At 38.5% G+C, this 24502-nt stretch overlaps 1 protein-coding gene across 1 annotated transcript; it reads left to right on the plus strand.

Moving 5' to 3' along the window:
• The first annotated feature begins 4831 nt into the window (after positions 1-4831).
• On the plus strand, positions 4832-23332 carry LOC140226870 (flotillin-2a-like). Its single transcript, XM_072307299.1, has 9 exons — positions 4832-4968; positions 10413-10494; positions 12506-12720; positions 13664-13896; positions 18624-18743; positions 19399-19613; positions 21239-21422; positions 21967-22110; positions 23196-23332. Exons 1-9 carry the CDS (start codon positions 4920-4922, stop codon positions 23223-23225), a joined length of 1272 nt encoding a protein of 423 aa, XP_072163400.1. The 5' UTR covers positions 4832-4919; the 3' UTR covers positions 23226-23332.
• The last annotated feature ends 1170 nt before the right edge of the window (positions 23333-24502 follow it).

The raw sequence follows: 24502 nt of genomic DNA on the forward strand, positions 1-24502 counted from the left end.
ACACACACATACACACACACACACACTTTTCTTATGATACTCTTTATTTGAATTTCATTCAATATCAGGTCCATGTTCCAAGGAATCAATATGAACAATATAAACAAAAAAATACGAACACACACACACATAGGCCTATCATTCATATACATATGTAAGCTTATAAAGACAAAAAGATAGGTACATAGATATATAGATAAACAGATAGATAGATAGATAGATAGATATTGATATAGATAGAAAAATAATAATTATGTTGATCACACTCCACCAACGCTAATAGCCCTCTGAAGCTCGCATAGTAAAGCAGCTTTCATCTCATAGCAGATTAAGATTCCCCCTTTGTATTGATACGTGATGAGCCCAGTTGTCGATGACAGATAGGAATATTGCTCTCAGCCAAGTGAGCTCTAGTTACCAGTTTACCAACACCGGATCTTTACCAACTTCCTCTTAACTCGCTCCACCGGGCACGCGCCCTTCTTTATTTGTTGCAAGATAAAAGAAATAAATAATAGAAAAATGACAAGAAGACCGGAAGTAGCACCAGAAATATTGATTGCGCCCCCCCCCCCCCCTTACGGAATTCCTGGATCCGCCCCTGCACCCTATGTCGCTCCACCGTGCACGCGCCCCTCTTTGATTTTGTTGCAAGATAAAAGAAATAAATAATATAAAAAATTACATGAAGCCCGGAAGTAGCACCAGAAATATTGATTGCGTCCCCCCCCCCCCCCCTTTACGGAACTCCTGGATCCGCCCCTGCACCCTATGTCTCGTATATAGCGCCGTTATTAATGTTGTGATAAAAACATTCAAATGCGCAGACTCAGAGTTAGCAATCGAATGTCTGGTGGGAACGTGATTCTTCAGTGAAGCTTTACGTGCCCCAGTTTGTCATTTTCACGGAGAAAAGAATGATGTGATGGAGTTCCATTATAGGCCAGGAGCGATTGAGAGAGGAAAATGCCCGGTCTCTATATCCCGTAAGATGTGTAATGGGCATCTGGTAAGTAAGGCGAGATATATGTTTAATATTATGCATTAACAACAGACACACAACGCATAACAAAATATCATGTTTTTTGCGTAAAATCAAGCAAAAAGTATACAGGTGGTACATCTGCGAACAGTAATCGAACAAACAAAATATACACGATTTAGTCTTAAGTTGTCGTTAGAGGGAGACATTCTCTTGAGGTCCAACTGACTGGTTGCGCGTCTGCGTATTATATGAGTAGCCTGGTTGTACACGTTGCACCTGCTTTCCATATATTATACAGTATCTTGTGATACAAAAATATCACCGTGGAACAAAATATCTTCATCCTGTTTTCCATATACAGTATACTTGTGATACAAAAATATCACCGTGGAACAAATATTTTCATCTCCAGTGACGATGAAACCGCCGCTGATGACGATCGATTCATGTCAATGAATTTCTCCGATGCTAATATGTGAAGTTTGCAGTTGTTTCTGCTCAGTTGTTATTGTTGTTGTTGTTGTTTTGTTCTAACGTCAGCTTCAGCTTTATATTTGTAGAATCAAACTTTCCTTCCCGACAGTTGTTAGACTATTCCATCTGAAATCATGAGAAGAAAATATTCAAGTCAAATAACTTTTTGTAAACAAACTCAGGTTGATTTGTTTTAAGTAGTGAAAATATCCGAGAACTGACGACACCAGGTTTTTCTTTGTTTTTGTTCTCTTTTCTTTGTTTTCACAGGCCTGTAAATATGGGGTGGGGGTGGGGGTGTTCAGGGGATTCCGCGGAATCCCCCCCCCCCTGTTTGCCATCAGTAATGAAAAAAAGATAGTAGCAGAGCCCTCCTCCCCGCTTTTGCCAACAGCAAAAAGAAAAGAAAAATAAATAAATAAAATGAAAGAAATAGAAAGAAAAGTGCGCCCTTTGTGAGGCGATGGAAAATGCATGGGAAGCCTTTTTTTTTTTTTTTTTTTTTTTTTGGTCAACTGATTAAACCCGGAAGTAGCACCAGAAATAGTTTTGTTTTGTTTTTGTTGGTTTTTTTTTTTTGCGCCCTCAATGTGGAACATAAACTTGAACCAAAAGGTCCACTTTTATCAAATTCTCAACCCTCCAATAAAAATCCTAGTGACGGGCCTGTTTCATGTTGTAAACTTGATCAAAGGATGATACTGGATGAAAAGCACTGATGTTTCTGCATTAACAAAAAAGGAAAAAAAAAATACACACACACAAAGAACTTGAGAACCCCGATATCGTTAATCTCTGTCAATAACTTTGGCATCATTCTCTGTGAGAATCAATGCTTGGAAGTCATATTCCACTCTGTTCATTTAATCTTACTTTGTCCATTATGATCTTGGTCAATTTCACAATGGTAAAAAATTATTGCACTTTAGGTGTGGCCTATAATACAGAAAATGTTTGTTACTCCAAGTCGAGGATGAGAATGTATCACGTGATCCGCAATATAGGCGTCTTTGTTGAGACAGCATCATAACATGATCTGAACTCGCGTAACGCTCTGGTACACACTGTACCGTATGTCCCCCCCCCCCCCCCAAAAAAAAAAAATACAACTGGACCCTCCGCAATGATAACTTTAAGAACAGTGAATCAATCTAAAATCTAATACAATTTCAGAATATGAAACTATAACTCATTTTGCCCACATCTTACAGAAAACCTCATTCGATTTGCTTCAGTGGTCAAAGAGAAATGAGGAATTTTGTAGAGCATGTCAGGTATCTCTTCCCTCCAAGTTCTGTCTATGGTGTTTACACATTAATGTGCAGTTCCAAGAGCATTCATGTGCTAAACTTGGAAGAATCAGACTCATGACATGCTTTGCAACAATCTACCTAATTTTCTTTGTGACCGCTCAACCAAATTGAATGGGGTTTTCTGCAAAATAGAGCTAGGATGTTATATTTTAAGACCCTGAAGTAGCATTTGGACAGTTTAATCATATTGGGTGTTATCAATGCGAAAATCCGATTGTATTTTTTTTTTTTGGGGGGGGGGGGGGCATACTGTAAACAGTGACTCAAATTGCAGTATCCACAACGACTCCCATAGCCCATCAACATGACTCTGTTGAGTCGCCTAGTATCTCCTTGATTGTACTCGATATAGGCGAGCAAAATATAAATAAACGCACAAATTCAGTACATGAACGAATTAACCAACAACCAATCAGACATGAACAAAGTTTCGGATGTACTATGTTCCTCCAGTTAAGTTTTAATAATATTCATGTACTTATGAAGCAGGGGCTTCGGAATCCCCCCCCCCCCCTTTTTTTTTGGGGGGGGGGGAGGGGAGGGGGCTGGGCAACTGGAGGGAGAGGGGGACAAGGAGTCAAGGAGTCAAGGATCAATGTTAACCATTTTCCCTTCCCTCCCCCCCCCCCGGCCCCCCCCCCCCCCACCCCTGGTGGGGCGGCCCCCTGACAAGAGGTGCATAGTGACGATGATTGTAAACATTGTACATACACATTCATTGAAAATGACCTGAGGGTTTAACAATGAGTAAATGTAAAAATGATGTCAATGCTATCTTTATTACCTTTATCATTTAGTTCCTTGGATATCAAATAATTTCTTATCCATAAGTCATTCAATTGTCATTAGGAACCTATCATCTTGGGGGCGTTGTGGCATCCTTTGAATCAGAGCCTTATGTAATAGAAGGCTCTGCTTTGAATCCTAATCGGAGGACGTGTACCCGAGTTCAATTCCCGGTTAGCGATTACGTCTTTGGACAAGATCAGTGTTTTGACTGAGCCAAAATGTCCCTCTCGACCCACGAGTAAAATGGGTACCTGGAAATTCTATAGCAGGGCCCTGGTAGAGCAATGGCAATGCTGAAGAAGCTACCCTGCATGGGTAAATAAAACCTTATTATTAGGCCTATATGATCGGCTAATGATGATGATGATGATGATAATAATGATAATAATGATGATGATGATAATAATAATAATAATAATGATAATAATAATAATAATAATAATAATAATAATAATAATAATAATAATAATAATAATGTTATTATTATTATTATTTTTTTATTTTATCATTATAAAATTGACATATCCAACATCTACAATATTGATAACTGTAATCAGTATTTTTATCCTTGTATTTTCCACTCTATGTTCTTTTGTGCCATCGGCTATTCCTGGAGATTTCCCAGAGTTTAAGATACATTTTTGGAAGTTATATGCGTTGAAAATTGTGAATGATTGAAATAGTACTATACGGCTAGTGATTATTGTTACTTTTATCATAAGGATCATACCATAATTATTCTTGTGATAACTATTATCATTATCATTATTGCATCATCATAATTACTGTTACCATTGTAAATGACGCCGTGGTATCATGCCTGCTTGAAGAGAGGTCTAAAGCAACTAACAATATTTTCAAAGTAGACTTATAAAGTACAAGTTAAAAACAAAATAAAAAACACACAAAAAAGATTGACTAAAGAAGGTGATGGAAGACAACGATCACAATTTTACACTCCATTAAGTCTCACTTTTCACCTTGAAAACGATTTTCGATTTGCTCAAACATTTCCGCTCAGATTTTACGAATTTATGCCATTTCCGCTGATTTTGATTAAATCTTGTCAAAAAATTTTCGATCAATGAATGACATCATACTGGGTGCGTATACAACGTTGCGTAACTATAGGTCTCCCTGTACGAGAGAGCTTACCTCGGGAAGCTTGCTAAATTGGGCAGCTATGTAATACATCAGGGTCACGTGACCATTATTTACGGCCATCTTCAATAAAGCGATCGCTTGCGGGGCGAGCTCATAGTGCACTATAGTGGAAGGCGTATGGAAAACAGTGATCAGCGATCAAAACGAGTGTAGAATTCAGAGATATAAGATTGCTCTGGACGAGATTCGACATCATGGGGAACTGCCATACAGTTGGCCCGAACGAGGCACTCGTAGTTTCAGGTAAGACCGCTTGAAAAGTGACCATAGATTGCAATTTTTCATTAATTTGCGATGTTTGTTGACGTTGGGTTGGCGTGGTTTTATCTGCGAGGTATGCAGTCCCATCATCAGGGATGGGTACAAGTGTAGGCAGGCGTAGCGTAGCTAGAGAGCACACGGTGTACGTTTACGGAGCCTTGCTAGGCAGCGCCCACTTTTCATGGGCCGCAGCCAGCAGGCAGATGTGTTGAAGTTACTACTCCATACTAGCCCTTACATTACAATTAGCATTGCTATCGCTATCAGTATCAGCTCCGCCGGTCCCGTAAACGTGTCGCTGAGTTGCAATCATCAGTCTTATAGTAAATTACAAACTTGTATTGTACTGAATAAGAATCTTCAACTTATTGAAGGAGGCAGACTAAACCAGAAAAAGAAGAGAAGTTGAAGTACTAACGTTAGAACATGAACTGGGATCTAGACCTACTAGGCTATGTCTATGTCTATGAAAATGATATTATTTAAAACAAAAAAATTTGGTGCTTGTGTTCTTTTGCACCTGCTTGTCAAATGACCTCCAATCCAAACTCACCCTTGTTGTTCAGTAACCTAAAATACTCGCATAGACCTGTATTCTGAGCCTCCAAAGTTGAATGCGATATCAAGTTTGAACACTTATACTAAATTATTTACTGTCAAAAGACTAGTGTTGGAAAATGGTTGGAAAATCTTGATCACTTGAGATGCTGCTCCGTTGTAATTTACACTTGACACAAGCACATCTTGGTATGAATACGTTCAGCACATGCAAAGGGTCGATCATTTACATGTAGTCTGAATGTACAGTAGCGACATTAAATCAGCTTTTTCTGAAATGGTGTCGTTGAAAGGCTAAAATATGTTTTTCTCTTTTCCTCCACCAAGTTTTGCGTCGGCGGTTATAGCTTCAAAGCGGTTAAGCGTGTGCGCGAGTGTACATTGTGTGCTGCCGCTTATATCTTTATCTTTCTTTTCTATCTTCCTTCATTTTCAGAATGTAGAATCTATAAATTTTCCTTTCCTTCATATCAATCATTCTGCCCCCCCACGGAAAAAAGCAGTAACTGACATTTTTATGAATGTCTACTTTTTTGCAAAAATGAATAGTTTACCCAATGCTCTCCAATGTTAATACTAGGTCAGTTTTGCAAAAACAAAAATGAAAGTGACCAAAAATGCCATTTTTCACTTTTGCAAAAAGCAGTAACTGCATCCAGTTGATTCAACTTTGCAAGTTTCCCCACGGAAGAAAGCAGTAACTAACAATTTAGTCTAATCATTCAGACTCTGTATAGTCCTTCCTGTATATTTTTTTCCCTAATACCATTTATTTTTTCTACTAATTTTTTTTTTAAACAATGTAAACAGCAGTTTCTTCCATAATTTAGGGGAGTAGATATAAAAAGATTGTTTCACCAGTAACGTGACTCTGCCCGCAGGGAATCATATGACAAGTTGTAGAAAAAGCTTCTTTCTGGAGACTAGCAAACCTGGCAGACTCAGCGCGCTCAGAGTGCAGAATACGCGTGCAGCTGCTGCATGCGCATAAATTCTGCAGCATACAGTAACTAGCATTACATTGCATCACAGTCATCACTTGCACAGTTCAGTGTATTGCAGGTCTGGTACAGTCTGAGTGATCATGCCAGTGCTACTGCTACATACATGCTGTCACACAGTTTCTGCGATCCAGGCATGCCTGTAGGAATTGCAGAGGAAAAGTCATGGTAGCCATGGCTTTGGCCAGAACCAGAAAATCTAGGTGAGCTGAAAATATATTGAAGGGAGATGAGCACTAGTATTAATACACTAACGTTAGTCTAACGTTAGATGTAGGCCCTAAAGTTAGGTCTACCAGATCTAACGTTACAGAGTAGATCTAGAGTCTAATCTATTGTTAACTGTTTAGTGTTAGACAAAATGTCAGTAGGCCTAATCTAACGTAATAGATCTAGGTCTAGCACTAACATTGGGCATAGATCTGTAGTCTAGCTTAAGTGTAATGTCAGAGTTCGACTAGGATCTAAGACTTGACTTTATTGTCTAGTTCAGGGTCATGTGTTAGGGGCCAGGCCGGGCACTTCAAAGTTCTACTTCAATTACCTTATTTTTACACAGAATGCCATTCAATCGACAAGACCTAGTCTAGGTCTAGCGTTAGGTCCTAGATCTTATAGATCTAGACTAACCAGAAAGTAGAAGAACTTTATAACCTGGTGGTGGTAACAATTCTCCTCCTATGGTCATGTGACATGTGCAGTTACTGCTTTTTTCCATGGGGAAAACAGCAGACTCCTGGCCGTCTGCAGTTACTGCTTTTTTCCGTGGGGAAACTACCCAGAATCAAGGGTGAGCCACCGCAGTAACTGCATTTTCCTAAATAACATTTAAAAAATAACGGAAACATAATTTTTTCCTAGGTATTGTTAGACAACTAGGTATGGTGCATAATCATACCACAAAATTATTTTTGAATGTTTCAGTGTTTTTAAAGAATCTGCAAAAAACACAAAATCGCATTTATCTCAGCTCAGCAGCTATGCAGTTACTGCTTTCTTCCGTGGGGGGGCAGCATTTCTTTGTGGCTTTCCTCTTGTCAAACTTTCTCAATTTCCTATTTTAACTGTACATGTACCTTCCCGTCTAACTCTATTCTTTGTTTCCTTCATGTTGTTTTCCCTCCAAGTAGAAGGGTCTTTTACTCTTTCTTTTCTATCCTCTCCAATATCTTTTTCTTACAAATTATATGTGTCATTCTAATGAATCCTTTTCTTCATTTCCTTTTCAACCTTTATAATTCTTTCTTTTCTTTCTAATCATATTTGCTTTCATCCAGTGTTGATTCATCTTCCATTCTAGTATTCCAACTAGTGTTTTTGTGTTTTCAATCCATATTTTCCCTATGCTCTCCTCTTTTCTTTTCAAACATATCCATCTCTCCAGGCTTGCTTTCCTTTATATTGCAATTTTTCTTTCTTTCTTTCCTTCCATTATCTTTTAGTGAACTCCCTATTTTTATAAATCTAAGCCTTTTGTTTAATTTTTCAATTTTTTAAAATATAGCTTTTCTTTCATTTCCTTTTCCGCCCTTTCCTAGCCTTTTATGGAGTTCACCCTTATCTTACAACCACGTTTTTCACAATCTTCTTTCATGCACAGACACACAGACACACACAAGCACACACCTTCATACATTGTATGCTCGCACGTGCACACACACATTATACACACAACACAACACAAACAACCCCAATCCTCAATCAGTCACTACCGCGACTTGGTACAAGCTGAGAGAAAGGCGGAAAAAGTATTATCTTTGTAAGGATATCGTAAAAGAACTTGCTCTGATCGCTGTGAGATAGCGACATTCAGATCAATCACGGCACTCGTGATCGCTGCCGTGAATGTGTTTTGTATGTTGCGCTGTCTGCTCCTGTGCAGCACAGTTATCGCAGAGCGAACTAGCTGCAAATCCCGACAAGCGTAAAAGTGTCAAAACAAAGTCTCATATAACCTCCTACCTGATTTTCTGACTTATCAAGTTAATGTAAAAGTATCTAGTTATGATCTCTGGAACTGGGCATTTAAAGTATGAATGTATTGTTACCAAAACCAAAAACCAATTTCCGTACATGTAGTACTATTTACATGTAGTACTACATGTATTTACATAGCAGCTCAATTATGCAATCAATTACCGGAAGCCACGAGAACATGTACAAGGTTAGCACAATTCCTGAAGGATATCAATTCTGTTTTCTTACTTGAATTATGAGTTTTTGTATTTCTGAGTAATACTTCTTATTTTGATTTCACTTTCTTTCCGAGATTTTTTCTTCATGCATTCTACTGTTTTTGTATTTGATTCTGCCAAAGAGTGTTGTGTATATTTATGTATTTTTTTCTCTCATCTTTTTGTTTCGTTATATTGAGTATTGTTCATATTACGTATGTAATATCCTATGCATTGATTGTACCACATTGTTTATTTCTTATACAGTGTATATCAAACAGCCTAACACTAACAGCTGAGTGCAAGTATTTTAACCTGTGTTTAAATGAATAAAACAAAAACAAAAAACAAAAACAACAACTTACAATTTTTGGTAGAACATGTAAATTTTCATTAGTTTTATAGTTGTGTTGTAATTTAACGCTGTTGGTGAAGGGGCCAGTGGTCCAAAGCACAGCGTCTGGTCAGGCTAGGGTCTGGTAATTATACAGTCCAACCTTTCCTATCTGGACATGTCGGGACTGGCGATCATCCGGATTTAAGGGATTTGGTCGAAAAAGGGAGACTCGATGTTTATTACAACGCACAGCTACAAACTTGTACCTACCCAGAATGGCTCTACATTGTACGCATTTACAATTAACCTATTGCAGCTAGCATACACTGAAACTCTTTCTTTGCTGTCAACGCAATATTATAAGGGTTGTTTTTGTTTGGGTTTTTTTCGACCTAAATGAAATCAATTTGTTGTCAAATTTTGGTCTGCTTAAATACTGAGGATTGTATCAAGCAGGTCTTGGAAAGATACAGAATGAGTCAAGGAAACTTCATTTTAAAATTCGATCATCATTGCTTGGCAAAGTCAGCCACAACAAGTACTGTATAATTGTTTGCTGAACACGGTAGACACCTACAAAAGTATACCGTACCTTGTACATTGCTAGGCGCATTGCCCAGCCAAGGAACTCGAACCAATGCGAGTATAGTCATCAATGGCTGTGCATGTGACCTATATGTGGCAACAAGAATTAGAGTAGCACATACAATTTATCAATTTTGCGTAAGTTACGTGTCATGTCCTCATCAGCTGGTCTGCATTCAAATTGCTCTGATAATTTGCTCAATGAACAATCATACAGTTGTATGGACCATGATCCGATTTAATGAAGCCTTATCTGTCCATGTTCTTGAGATGATTTGGGGGTAGGCCTGGGGGTAGGCGTACTGCTTGTCTGAATGCATATTATTTAGATGAAAATTAGATGTGAATGTATGCAGGTTAGTCATGTTGGGAATGATATGTAATTCATGCACGTTTTATATAGGAATTTTGTTTGAGTTTGAAATTCCCCTTTCCCCCATGATTAATTGATAAAAAAAATAAAAAAATAATGCCGAGATCGCATTTACATAATATGGAGATCAGGCTAAAGGGAGGCTGGATCGAGGTTGGACTGTATTGTAGTATACTGAAAAAATGGATTTGGAATAAAAGTACATTAGTGATTATGATACAAAATTGTAACTCTTTTTCATCTTGAGAGAAGAAACATTGAATAGTCAAAATATATTTGTATTTATGAGGGATCTTTTTCATTTACTGTGAGTTTGCAGTACTTAGTGAAATATGCACTGTTATGTGAATATTGCCATTGACTGTAAAGTTTCCTTTTCTATTCTCTCATTTGCCCAGGTGGTTGTTGTGGAGCATCAGAGAAGAAGTATGTGATGGGAGGCTGGGCCTGGGCGTGGTGCTTAGTCACAGACGTTCAGAAGTGAGTATACATTATGCCATGGGTATGTCACTGTTTATTGAAGATTGTCCTGGAAAACAAGGACAGCAATGATGACGACGACAACAAGAACAACAACAACAACAATGGACAAGAAGTGGTTCAATGTATGTGTATGTAGCCACAAAATAAATTTAAAAAAAGGACCAGGTTTAAAAATGCTGTTCCACTCTTACCATTACTTGGTTTTCCTTAGGTCAGGAGTAGAGTGAATCAGACGAATTGGTAGTAGAGGTGACATCGAAACTGAATCACAAATAAGAATGTTGTGGAGTTCTGTGTTTCTTTAAGGTTTTACGAAAGAGTGATATTACATGTAGGTTCAACTGCATTTGGAAATTGGAGGAGTTCATGATGTCATCACCTCACAAGTGTCTCATTGACACACGTATGTTACAGTGGGTTGTATGCTGTAAGCTGTTTACTCTGCATCAAATTACCGTAGTCTGATAGAAACCTTGTATCAACAGGTTGTAGGGAGAATGGGGATGTACACTATGTACAGTACGTACAAACAGAGTTTGTACCAAACTTGATGTATGATGTCATTGTGTACAGACCAGTGGGAGAGTTGTTGGGTGACAACATCATTCAGACCCTTCTACTATTAAGCAAGATAACTGTATTTTCAAGGCATGAAATTTTCAAGAATTACCCTCTGGCATGCAATGTATATGATATTGTAGACAAGAACTTTTGCATGCATTTTAATTTTTCGAAACTTGGCCCTCGTAACATTTGTGAAATTAAAATGTATGTGACCATTCCTCGTTAACGGTAATTTCCAAGTATTTTTACGATCAAATAACTTCTTTTTGGTAAAAAAAAATGAAACTCTTCCAAGCCATACACATTTTTCTGCTATTCTGTTCGTCTGATGCATTGAATGTTTGATATCATACGCAACAATACCAAATGTTATACAATGCTGATTTTGGTACATGGGAATCTAGAGTTTCATAACTTCTTATCACTTTGTTTCTTGATTAATATCAATTACCCTGGAAAAAAAAAATTGCACAAAACCATCTCCATCAAGCTTTTGCCCTTTATTTGAAGCCATGTAGTCATAAATATGACACCCATGAGAAGTTGAAACATATGGTATTAAGTGTGCCAGCAGCCATTGTATAATATGAAGCAAATACCTGAATAATCTGCTGCAGGTCCTGCAAGAGATTATGTAATACACATGCATTGTACTAGTACCATGAATAGGTTTCATGGCTCAGTACAAATAAACATTCCTGTGAAACCGAGCCATCACATGTCTCTTGTAATCATTATCTTTACCAGCAGACAAAGTTTTCCATAACGTGGACTGGAAGCGTCAAAGTACACATTATTTGACTAAACTGTCATTGCACTGGTCTTGAGACAACACAACATATTCACACGTCCGTTGAGCAATCTTTATGGATTTATATAGTGTGATGGTATGGTGATGATGCATGGCTCATGAAGATCACATGTGTTTTGACTATTCAATGAAATGAAGTTTCTTTCCTTCTTCCTAGAGGATATGCCTTGCCTGTCAACGCAATGTATCAATTCATCGTTTATTTTCTGTCCGTTTTCTTTTCTTCTTCCCGTAACTCTTGATCATTTTTCATCTTCATCCGTCTGTGTGATATTCTTGCTATCTGTGTCATGTCTTTTCTCTTTTATTTCTCTCTTTTTCTTTTCTTGTGTGTTTTCCTGTTTGAATCCTCTTTTTTCCTTCCATGTCTTCTTTTCCACTGTTTGATGACTGTGTGTCCTTTGTTCTGCTTCCTTCTTTCTGTTCACTATCTGATTTATCTGTCTTTCCTTCCTTTCTTTCTGTCTTGAATTCTTTCTCTATCTGTCCATCTGTCTATCCATCTGTCTGGCCCTCCCTCACTCCAATGACTCCTCTCTTGCCATGTCTGTGACTTTCTGTCTTTCGTTCGTTCCCTCTCTCCTTCCTCTATCTCTCTCTCTCACATTCTCTTTCACCCATTCTTCCTTCCAGACTCTCTCTTGAGGTCATGACCCTCAACCCTCGCTGTGAGAGCGTTGAGACGTCCAAGGGGGTTCCCCTCACGGTGACCGGGGTGGCTCAGGTCAAGGTCATGACGGAGGAGGGTCTCCTGGCGCAGGCCTGCGAGCAGTTCATCGGGCGCTCCACCACCGAGATTGAGTCCGTAGTGTTGCAAACATTGGAAGGTCACTTGCGTGCCATTCTAGGTAAATTTTCAGAATACCTTTTCCATCCCCTGCTTTCATCCATCATGTCTTTGTAACTTTGTAATTCTGTGTGAAAGAGCTGTGATAGAGTGGGTAAGGCTCAAGACATTGTTTTTAATAAGACAAACAACCCACTAATGACTAATAAGCTTTAGACCTGCGGGGAAAAAAATGGCTTGTAATCATGTTTTCAAAAGTCTTTAGACTTTGGTTGACACAGAACTGAATTTCTGTGCTAACTGTTAGCTGCAATTAACATTTCACACAGAGGGTGTGTCACCATTGCCATTGATCTTGTCAATCAAACATGCAGCTCCTGATAGTAATATGTTCTTGCATGAGTATTAATATACAATGTATGCACACGCGTAGCAGAAAGGAATACATAAGCTTACATGAAGCTCTACCTCTTTTATCATGCTTTAGAGGTCAAACCATTTGAACTGCTAAAATGCATGCTGTAATTAAGTGATTTTATCAAGTGATTGAATAGCATGTTTTTTCTTCAATGCTTTGGTATTGCAATTTGCCAGTTTTTCAGCAGGCTGCCCTTTATGTTTGTATATGATTTGATATACGAGATCACTGATCAGTGTTAATATCTTCAAACCCCAAATTGCATAGCAGTGAATGATCAACCTTCAGTTTTGATGAGTATGCGCTGCGTTTTCCAAATGTAAGCCCTCCCGACTGTCATTGAATTGATCAGTACGACCAAAAATTGACATGTACTGGGGGATATATTCATGTAGTGTACACTATATGTATGCCAACTGAAGCGTGTCAAGCCATTGCATACTATAACAATGTGAAATATTGCAACTGATTGACGAATTGCCCTACATCGACGTAAAAAGAAAACATCTTGACTGAAGAATTTCATGAATTTGAACAACTTGAAATAGTAATTCAAAAAATGTCTGTCGCCCTTGTCTGTTGCCAGGTACACTGACAGTAGAGGAGATCTACAGGGACCGAGACCAATTTGCGCAGCTGGTGCGAGAGGTGGCATCGCCCGACGTTGGTCGCATGGGCCTGGAGATCGTCAGCTTCACCATCAAGGATGTCTACGACCAGGTCGACTACCTCGACTCTCTGGGCAAGACGCAGACGGCGGCCGTCAAGAGGGATGCCGACATTGGCGTCGCTGAGGCTGAGAGGGACGCTGGAATCAGGGTGAGTGGTCATCGGAATTGTGATCATTGTACTCAAATTAAGCATGTGCTGGTTTTTATTTTTTCTTCTTTTTGTATTCTTTCACTCATTTATTTTTGTCCCTGTGTCTTGTCTTGGGATATGTTGTGCAAGTTGTCAAACAAAGTTGAAGTTCAAATGCTTCCTCTTTTGAGCAATCATATCTCCAGTGCTGTTCATTCCGATTTCATGTGTGCCCATTCTATGATATTTGATAGAGCTTGTGTGAACATTCTTTCATACATGTAGCTCTGATATCGTACTGAATTCACTTTTTGCCAGAAGTATGCATAGGCATTTGCTAATTCAAGAGCTTCCAGTCAGTACATTGTATGTCTTTATCATATTTAGTATGATTTTTCTTTTTCCAAACCAAGTAGCTTATCATTTGGGAATAAACAAATGATTTTGTTATCATAGGATTTGATTAAAATTTTACTATTATAGGATTTGATTCAGCATACTTGATGTGTGGAATTTTCCCATTTTTTAACAGAGATACGTTTCTTGCCTTCAAAATTTGTGACTCTCTTTGCAACAATCTGTAAAGCTTGACAGTCCTGCTAATATTGTTTTTTTTTTTTTGTTCAAAGATCTGTGAAAAAGGTACATTTCCGCAGATCATGGTCTACCCTTTAAATTGTTGGAATGGAATGAAATAATGTTTTGTCTGCACCCATGCCAGAAATTACAATTGTACATGTACACAGAAGCTTCCTTCAATGACAAGTATGATTTGCAACCTTTATATTTATAATATTTAGAGAAAAAAAAAATTGTGGGCATGTTCCTCACGTACACGATACCAATGCCCACCACAGCTGATCCACACAGACCTTGACTGCTTTTTTGTTTAACCCTTCCGAACCTAAATCCATGTAAAGTAAGTGTCTGTCTGTGTGTCTATCTGTCTGTCTGTGTGTTTCTGTGTGTTTGCATTTGAGACCTTATACATTGTACATGTGTGTCTTTTGTGTGTGTGTCTTTGTACATGTTCTGTGTGAGTGTATGAAAAGATGTGTGTGCTTCCTTGCCTAGTTCATACCATTCCCATATCATCCTGCTCTGCGCAACAATTTCTCATAATGGTGCAAAACTTACACTGCTTCCCACTTGTAGAGCTTGACATGGTACCGCGTGGTGCTAATGGGTTAATTACTGTACATTTTCTTTTGTTGTCATTGTTTGAGGCTGAAAGTCAGGGATACAGGATGAGACACATTTCCTGGAATTAGTGCGGTGGATTATTTTTTTTTGCCGTCGGAATGCTGATGTGGTGGAGCTACGCCGCAAACTCAAATGACTGCTTGCCAAGTAATCAGTGGATTTTGGGCTGTTACTACATATCTATTCATTTTAATATTCATCCATTTTATTTCAGCACAGTACAAGCTTCAGCCAGGGCTGTGCTTTAGCATGTTTGTCCGCAAATAAAAAAAAACAAAAAACAAAGATATAATGATAAAGTTTTACAAAGTCTTATGAAAGAAACGAAATCATTAAAAAAACAACAACAAACAAACAAACACAGAATGAGTTACTACACACGTATGTAAAACAACATAAGATTATTACACGTACAGTTGTAAATATGAACTAGATAAGATAACTCTCTTAAATGTAGAGTGTGGTATTGATATACGCCCAGTGTTGATACTCTTATGCGGAGAGAGGAAACTGCTGAGCCTCGCGTACATAACTGAACCTGTTATGCTGTAGGCCATTATACAGTAAGTGGGAATGAAGCAAATTCAATAAGTCTTTGTGAGTAAAGAAGTTTCAGTTTCATGCATGTACATCCTTTGTAGTTTGCAGAACTCTTTGTTATCACAAGAACCATATAAAAATCTATTTACCAATGTTTAACATATTAACCCAGTGGATAATTCACACTTCCTGCTTCTTGATGTTTTGCCATGGTGGCGGAGCAGCAAAAATGGGTCGTATTATATTATGTAAAAAAAAAAAAAAAAAAAAAAAATCATAGTTGATATTTCCTGGTTGAAATTTTGAAAAGGAAGTCCATTAGCGGTTAAGTGTGTTGTATCATGTAATTAATAAAACACAGTTGTTCAAATTCAAAATGTTGTTTGATTGCTATATCTTCTTGTCAAGTAGCTGGCAAATTTCAGACTTGTACTTACATTTTTTACAAGATGAATTTTACTCTAGACTTATGCATGGAATCAGTGTGTGCAGAAAATCAATGGAATGCATTCGCAAAGTTTGAGAAAACTAGATGGGCACTTTACAAGTTATGACATTTTTTTTTAAACATTTTGCATTTTGTTCGAATTCTGTGCTGTTATTGCTGAAAGGGAACACTGTAAAATATCAATGTGTGATGTTACAATAGTTTGACTATTGTAGAAAACATGTCATTTTCTATGACATGTACACTTCCCACAAATTGTTACTGACAGTTTCAGAATAGTTTTATACTCTCTGCCTTCTGAAGGAGTTGTACAATGTTAGTCAAGTGCTCCTTGAAATGCTGGAGGTAATGGAAGTGCATGGAATTTCTTTTCATTTCCTCTTTGTTTTTGTATTATTGTAACATTAACAGCTGTTGTAGCTGTTGTTTTCAATGATGATGGGACATGGATCCTAGAACCAAAACTTCAAAAATTCATAACTTTTGCATGGATTTTCTGATTTTCCTTGAAAAAATCAGTAGTGTTTTCCTATTTCTTGCATCCAAATTCATGTTGAAAGGAATGCCCTTCTAAGGACAAAATAAGCGATGACAAGTAGGCAAGAGCACAGATTAGAAGATAATAGGGAGATTTAGATTTTAGAGATGTAGATGTTAAGAGGAAAAAGAACCATGTTCTGCCCAGGGGCAAATCGCCTATCATAATTGATCTGTTAATATAGCTTGTGTCATCTGAGTTTTCACAACGTTTTCTGGGGCTATTTTTATGTTCAATTCACAACACATAGAGCTACTTGATGCACTGATCATATGGGCGTGCCATCTTACTTTTTCTAGATTGCATCCTCATGTAATCTAAAGCTACTGTGCAACACGACGCAGGGACAGAGGAGAACAACCAATGCAGTTGTTGTCTAAGCTTCTGTCGCAAATCTAAAGCTCCCTTGTGATGAAATGTGGGAAAAACAAAATATGTGTATCAACAAGAACATGATTTGCACCGTGGCAATAACATGTCATGAGATGTAGCGTGTGTTGTGGAGTGTGTTTTGGTGAGAAGGCTGTGTTTGAAGATACAATTATAATAAGTGTGTATGTGTGTGTGTATGGAGGAGTGGTTACTGCCCTACATGTTCATCAACCATGCCAACACCGAGCTGGTACGCTGACTGACGGCTCAAGAGTGTCTTGTCATGTAACTGATTTGATGGCAGCAGCCCTTGTGTAATATCGGCAATTATGTGTGTCACCTGCCAATGGAGCTCAGTCAGGCAGACTCCCAGGGCACTGGGTGACTAACTGTGTGACATCATGGTCGAGGGAGAGGATGGGATGACCTAGTCAGGGTGACTAATGTGGCCTGTTCTGTGATTGTCATTTGGCATTCAGAGATTAATTAGGGGGATCAAAAAAAAAATCATATGATTTGCCTGCATGAGGGCATTTAAACAATCTTCTGTTCTAATTTGCTGATACATTGAGAGTCATGTATTATTAAGTAGGTCACAAGTTCTTCTTGTGTGACACATACTTCTGCATGCTATCATACTCACACTTTTTGCCAATGATGCAAATATTTGTTGCCTTAAGTCCTACATTGTAGTAATATTAATTGGCCTTAAATCAGTTTTTTTTTTCCCCTTTTCTCTTGGGGATCTATGTACTTATTTCACCTCTAATAATTTCTGGCTCTAAATTTGAAGTGGTCTCCGGCTTTGAATGTTTTTGTTTTTGTTTTTTGTTTTTGTCAGGAGATGGTGTGACTGAGAGCCATATGAGAATTTCAGTTCCTTTATGTATGTTTTAAAAACCATATACACTGTTTTCCTAATTTCTTTCTACTAATATTGCTGTTTATTGGAGAGCTCTGAAAAAAAAAGGGATATTATACGTTGTGAGAAACCTGTGCATTGTTTTGCCCAAATAACTCCAAAAGCAGTTCTATTGGTATGATCATTTCCCACCGACTTTGACAGGGACTATCCAAAATACATGAACAAGGTTATAGTTAATCTCTGTGAACTTTTGTATGAACTTGCATGACATGATTGTACATGTTATGCCAATATTGATTTCAAAGTTCAAAGTCGTTCTTATCACAGCAATGTGGACTCAAAGAGATAAGACTGTGTGCACAAACTGTGAGGGTTATTTGAACTGTATTATGATTATCTGTGTCAGTTATAGCAACCAAATTTGTGGAGTATGATATTTGTCAACCAGTGTTCATAATAATAATAATAATAATAATACATTTCTATAGCGCCGTTCTCCACTTTGATTAAATGCTCAAGGCGCTTTACAATAGGTACATCAAAGCAAACAGATTGAAAATACAAGTACATCACAGTAATAGAAGAAGATGAAGAAGCAGAAAAAAAAAAAGACATGAAAGTCTGTCTTCAAAAGACACTGGTCTTCAAAATGCACTGCTAAACAGATATGATTTTAAATTACTCCTGAAAGATGTTATAGTTCACACCATTCTTTGAGTATTGTGACTATTAAATTTTTTTTTTTTTGTTTATATTTTGTGTGGGTTCTGTCTTAACAGGAAGCCGAGTGCCAAAAATCGATGATGGACATCAAGTTTGATGCGGACACCAAGGTGGCCGACTCACAGCGACAGTACGAGATGCTGAAGGCTAGCTACGAGGCAGAGGTCAACACGAAGGTGAGAGGTCATGAAGAGGTTGACTTTTGCAACACTTTGTGGGTTTTTGAGATACGCAGTCAACATACAATATGCGTCATATATTTTTGCGAATTGGGACTTCGCGACGATTTGGCGAGTGGTTCAATTCACGCTCGTGGAGTACAGTACTGAGCGGAGAAATGCATGTAGTGTACATTACATTCATAGCACCTTACTTGTGAAATTCGCAAAAATAGAAATCTTGCAAAATACTCACCATATACAGTACTGTAGTGTCAGATTTTCCTTAAACATGCCCAATGTGCTTTTGTGTTCACTGAATCCATATTCATGCTAGTGGTAAACTTTTCTTTAAGTTTACCTGTAGTGTTTTATTTTCCCCCACTTGTGAAGGTCATTGAGATTTAGAGAGTATGAAATAACAAATATTATATAGGTGTGGTAATTTGACAAGATTATATAGAACGAGCAGATGAGAGGAGAAATCTGTCGGGAATAGGATTCAGTTAAAATGCGGTCCCTTTTGTGGTGCATTCTTCTTCAAGGAGAAATCTGTTGTATTAGGGATAAAATGCAGATGAATGCAGTTCCCTACAATGTATGTGGTACAGCCTTCCTGCTTCAATCTTTACGCGGAATCTCCCTCCTCCTCCCCCTGTCCTGTGCCCCGCAGAAAGCCGAGTCCGAGCTGGCGTACTCCCTGCAGGGGGCCCGCGAGAAGCAGAAGATCCGGAACGAGGAGGTGGAGATCGAGATCGTGGAGCGGCGCAAGCAGATCGACGTGGAGGAGAAGGAGATCCAGCGTAAGGAGAGGGAGCTGATCTCCACCATCAAACGCCCCGCTGAGGCCGAGTCCTTCAAGGTGGAGACCATCGCTGATGGTGAAAGGTGAGGCACTATTCACACACACATCGGCCGTCAGATGGTAAAACGGTCCAACTGGAAAATTTGACTTTTTGAGGTAAATTCACTTTTCGGGACATGTGAGGGTGCTCTTTCCAATGGTGCTATCGAGAAAATCCCATCATGTCTTGTTTTAGAGATAATTTCCGCTATCTTGGTAATTTTTTGTATTTTTCCTTCAGATTTGATGGTAAAACAGTCTATCTTTGAGTTAGCCCATTGTCGGTAATATCGTTTGGATGTAAAACGAGCTATCTTTTACATAAACCATATAACCTTCTTAACTGAGATTTTTTAAATCATCGCTGTCAGATGGTAAAATGGTCTATCTTTTAGTTAGACCAGTTTACATAGTGTTTGTGGTCTATCTAGAAGATAGACCATTTTACCATCTTATGATGTGTAGCGGGAGTGTATACATGTGCTGTGGTTAACCCGTTGAGAACAGACTGATTTTGCTACAACACACATTTCCCATAGACACCTGCCCGAGTATACTCGGGACTACTCGTCCTCAATGGGTTAAACAGTCTATCTGCACAAAAATCTCATTTATTTTATAATTAAAACCCCAAATAAGCACAAAATTCTTCAGTTATCAGTGTTTAATATGCTTCTTCTTGTCCCATTGCTAAAAATGCATTGTACGCATCTCCTAAAAAAGCTCAAACCTCTGAACTTTAAAGTCATTTTTCTCAGAACAGCAATTTTCGAGATAGACCGTTTTACCATCTGACGGCCGACATGCAGTATGTATTTGAAGACTTTGAATCCAAAAACCAACATCACCATTTTCAGAGTTTTTTGGGTTTTTTTTTAAGTAAGGTCATCATCAAATAGAGAAGAATTAAATCTTTATGAAGATATTATTAAAATGATCATTGATATTCTAATTGTTTTCTTTATTTTCAGCTGTAACAGTCTCAAATATCTCAAGAAAACTAGAATGGATATAGCAAATTTTGTGCATAAATCCACATGAATATTTCTGTAGACACCGTTACATTATGCTTGCATTCCTGTACATGCATGCACACATGGACATACTCGCCAACATGTACATACAACAGTTGTACACACATACCTACAAATATACACACACACACATGCACACTTACAGATACATAGATACATTATACATACGTATGTACAAATGTATACACACAAACACACCCTACAGCCAACACTTCTGTATACACACATAAATCCTTTCACATGAATACAAACATTCTTTCTTGGTTAATACCGGTATACATACAGAGTCCTTCACGGTCATTAGCACCCTCAAAGATGTCCAAGAATGCTGGAGGCTGAGAGCTTGATGCTGTGCTGTACTAGCATGTTTTTATTTTGTGTTGCTTTTGTTTTTCCTGGCATTCTTCTTTTAAAAGAAATTATGAAAAGCAGCTACCATTCTGGTTGGCCTCTCCTATAAGCTAATATTATTGCTAGTGTTCATGCCTGGACCATTTAATTTGTCTTTAACTTGACGACAGTGTTCCTGACCTTTGCTTCTGAAAAAAAAAAAGAAGAAGAAAAGAATAAGCTTTTTGTCAAATTTTTGTGATGCTATTGAGCATTATATTCACTGTAACTGACTGTTTTGATAGGATGAAGACTGTGCTGGCTGCCAAGGGTGACGCTGAGAAGATCCGAAAGGTGGGCGGAGCCGAGGCGTCGGCCATCGAGGCTATCGGCAAGGCGGAGGCAGAGATGATGAGGATGAAGGCCGCCGCCTACAAGCAGTACGGAGACGCTGCCATGATGAGTCTTGTGTTGGAAGCCCTGCCTAAGGTAGGCACCTCTTTCCCTTTAGTCCCAGCTATCCATTTCCATGTTGCAATTTGAGTGTACTGTTATGTTTGTGTTTACATGTGTCCATTATGAGAGAAATTGATGTCCATGGGCTGTTTTTCAAACAGTACCAAAGCTCCTTCCTGTCAAGGTTTGGTATAGAAACTCTTCATGTGATTCCAGAGTTGTGAGCAGACCTTTGTCCTGAAGTAGAAAGTAATCAAAACAAATATGCTGCTCTCAGGTATGTCTCCTTCAGGAGGGGTTGCCAGATTGAAGTTGAGATCGTAGCACATGCCTTGTGAATCATTGTCATTGTAGTTCAAGTCATCACAAATCGCAAAGCGTGAAGATAATTGCAAAATGTGAAGTCTGTGTGAATATCATGGTCAAAGCTTGTCTTCAGTTTGCCTTGATTCTCAAGCCCAGCAACACAAGTAACCAGTCTGATGTGAATTCATGAACCACTGTGGGAGAGAAGTCATTGTCCTTTGGTAGCTTCTGAGACTAATTATGTCATCCCTGTGTATTTTCGTGTTCGCAGATTGCTGCAGAGGTGGCCGCTCCGCTGGCGAAGACGGACGAGATCGTCCTTCTTGGAGATGACCGCACCACCAGCGAGTTGACCAGGCTTCTGGGATCCCTGCCCCCAGCAGTCCAGGCCCTGACCGGCACAGACATCTCAAAGGTGAGTGATGGTCATTTTTAGGTGTGATGACCAGCGCAATTGACTGTCCGGATGTCCGGGCTTGTGTTATGCAATATCCTCACATCTATAAATTAATGCAGCAGAATACGTGCATACAGTCATGTGAGGCAAAATCAAGGCCAAGTTTTGAGACATTTTTTTTTGTCTCTGTGGATGTGGTGCATTTAATTTATGTGACCTGAGAGTTTGAAGTGCAAGGACGAATTTCATTGTTGAAGGCTAGCGATTTTTTTTTTTTTTTAATCTGCAAAATCCGCCCCCCCCCCTCGACATTTCGCGTCATAATTCTGTAACGCGAGAAGGCCTCGTCGTGAGGCTTCTTGACTTTGTTTGTTCAAGTCTCGCACAACTTTCGAGACCAAATTTGCAACGTCCGCATATACTTTTATGAAGCCACGCCCTTTTTTTGTAACAGAATGTCACCCCAAAACGGGCACAATTTTGTGATTTTGTGTACATTTCCTATGGAAAGCAGTGCTCTGTCGTGAAAGTCATAAAAACCTGATTATTTTTACAATTACTTTCATTGATTAATTTTGTGCTAATCATGGTAGAAAAGTGGTCAGTGACAATTTCCAAAAAATATGATCTTGAGCTTAATTTGCATAATTGATTAATTAAAATTAGAAATTGATTATTTCAAAAAATCTTATGACACAATCTTGTAGATTATGACGTAGGTCTCACGCGTGCAAAATTTAATCGCGATCACACCACCGATGGCCGAGATCTCGGGGGGATGGGAACCCCCCGGTCTGAGCAAAGCCAAAAAAGCCCCGCCCTTTTAAGGGTTAAATTATGAAGGCATGTTAAAAACAATTCAATTCAATCCAATCCAATTCAATCCAATCCAATCCAATCCAATCCAATCCAATCCAATCCAATCCAATCCAATCCAATCCAATCCAATCCAATCCAATCCAATCCAATCCAATCCAATCCAATCCAATCCAATCCAATCCAATCCAATCCAATCCAATCCAATCCAATCCAATCCAATCCAATCCAATCCAATCCAATCCAATCTGTACATCCGTCTCTGTGTTCTTTCCTCACATCTGCAGGCATTGTCCAAGATCCCTGGTGTCCAATAGGAGGAAATGTGCCATCCCTGCCTGAGCCTCACCTCCCGTAGTTTTACGCCTTCTTGGAATCTTTAGGCTTCGTGCTGTTGTTTCATGGGTTAAAGGAAAAAGCCTCTTTTTTTCCTCTTCTTGTATGTCGTAAATGTCTGCGTTTCTGACTTTAACAATGACAACAACAAAGGTTTCCGGTTTGTAAGAAAGCATATTTTATCTGATGACTTGTCATGACTGTTACTGTACCTAATGACTGTTACATATTTTTCTCTGTCTGTCTCTCTGATTCTGTTTGTCTGTCTGTCTGTCTCTATGTCTTTGACTCTATTGTAAATCACTTATGTCAGTTTCTTTGTATTGATATCCCCTGCAATGGTCAGCTGTTTATCCTGTGTCAGCAAGAGATATCCTGTATATTTAACTCCGTGTCTGGTGGAGTGAGTGGCGCATCCGCCGTTTTGTGTTAATCGTCCCAGTGCGCTGCGTTAGCAGCCAAGGAATGGTACCCTCTGGGCTCAGAGCATCTCGGATGGGCGACGGGTATTCACTCATTTAGTGTAGAGTGGAGTGTAGGATAGACGTGTTGTAGGCATCCAAGTGAAATGAGGTGTAGACTATCATGTGATTTTTACGGACATTGTCTTGTGGCAGAGTCTACGAACAAAGTTTTGTTTCGTTTTTACTACTTATTGATTTGTATCGCTGTCTTTTTACAGATAACTTTCGTATTTATGAAGCAACTTCTCATATTATGATCTGTGTAATGTTTTTATGTATATGAAGGGGAAGGCAATCGGGTTGGCCAGTACTGTGATATGTCAAGTGATTTTCGTTTCTTCAGTTGTCTTCAGTTGTAGACTAAGCTATAAGCTTAGACTAAGCTATAAGTATGGCTAACTCTTTCCTCGTAATATTCAACCTTTTTTTTTATACTCAAGACAAAAAGAAGAAGAATATTTTCTTCTCCCTCTAATACTAGGGCAAACAATAGGATCAGTAGAAAAAAAGAAGAAAGATAAGATTGAAATAAATCAATTTTGCACACTAGTGCTTCACCTCAAGAAAATTGTATGCTGCCAAGCCAACTGTATTCTGAGCCAATCACCGTGAAATTGACCTGGAAAGCATGATTTTCAGTGATTCATTTTACTAGAAGCACAACTGTAGCATTAAGAGAAGAGGCTTGTTGGCAACATGCAAAAAAAAAAAAAAAAGAAGAAGACAAAAAAAAAAAAAAACACAACCCACTTATCTTAATTGTATGACTAGTGTTATACATGTAAAATTTAACT

The sequence above is a fragment of the Diadema setosum genome, chromosome 4 (genome assembly GCF_964275005.1).
Source record: "Diadema setosum chromosome 4, eeDiaSeto1, whole genome shotgun sequence".
Taxonomy (NCBI): Eukaryota; Metazoa; Echinodermata; class Echinoidea; order Diadematoida; family Diadematidae; genus Diadema; species Diadema setosum.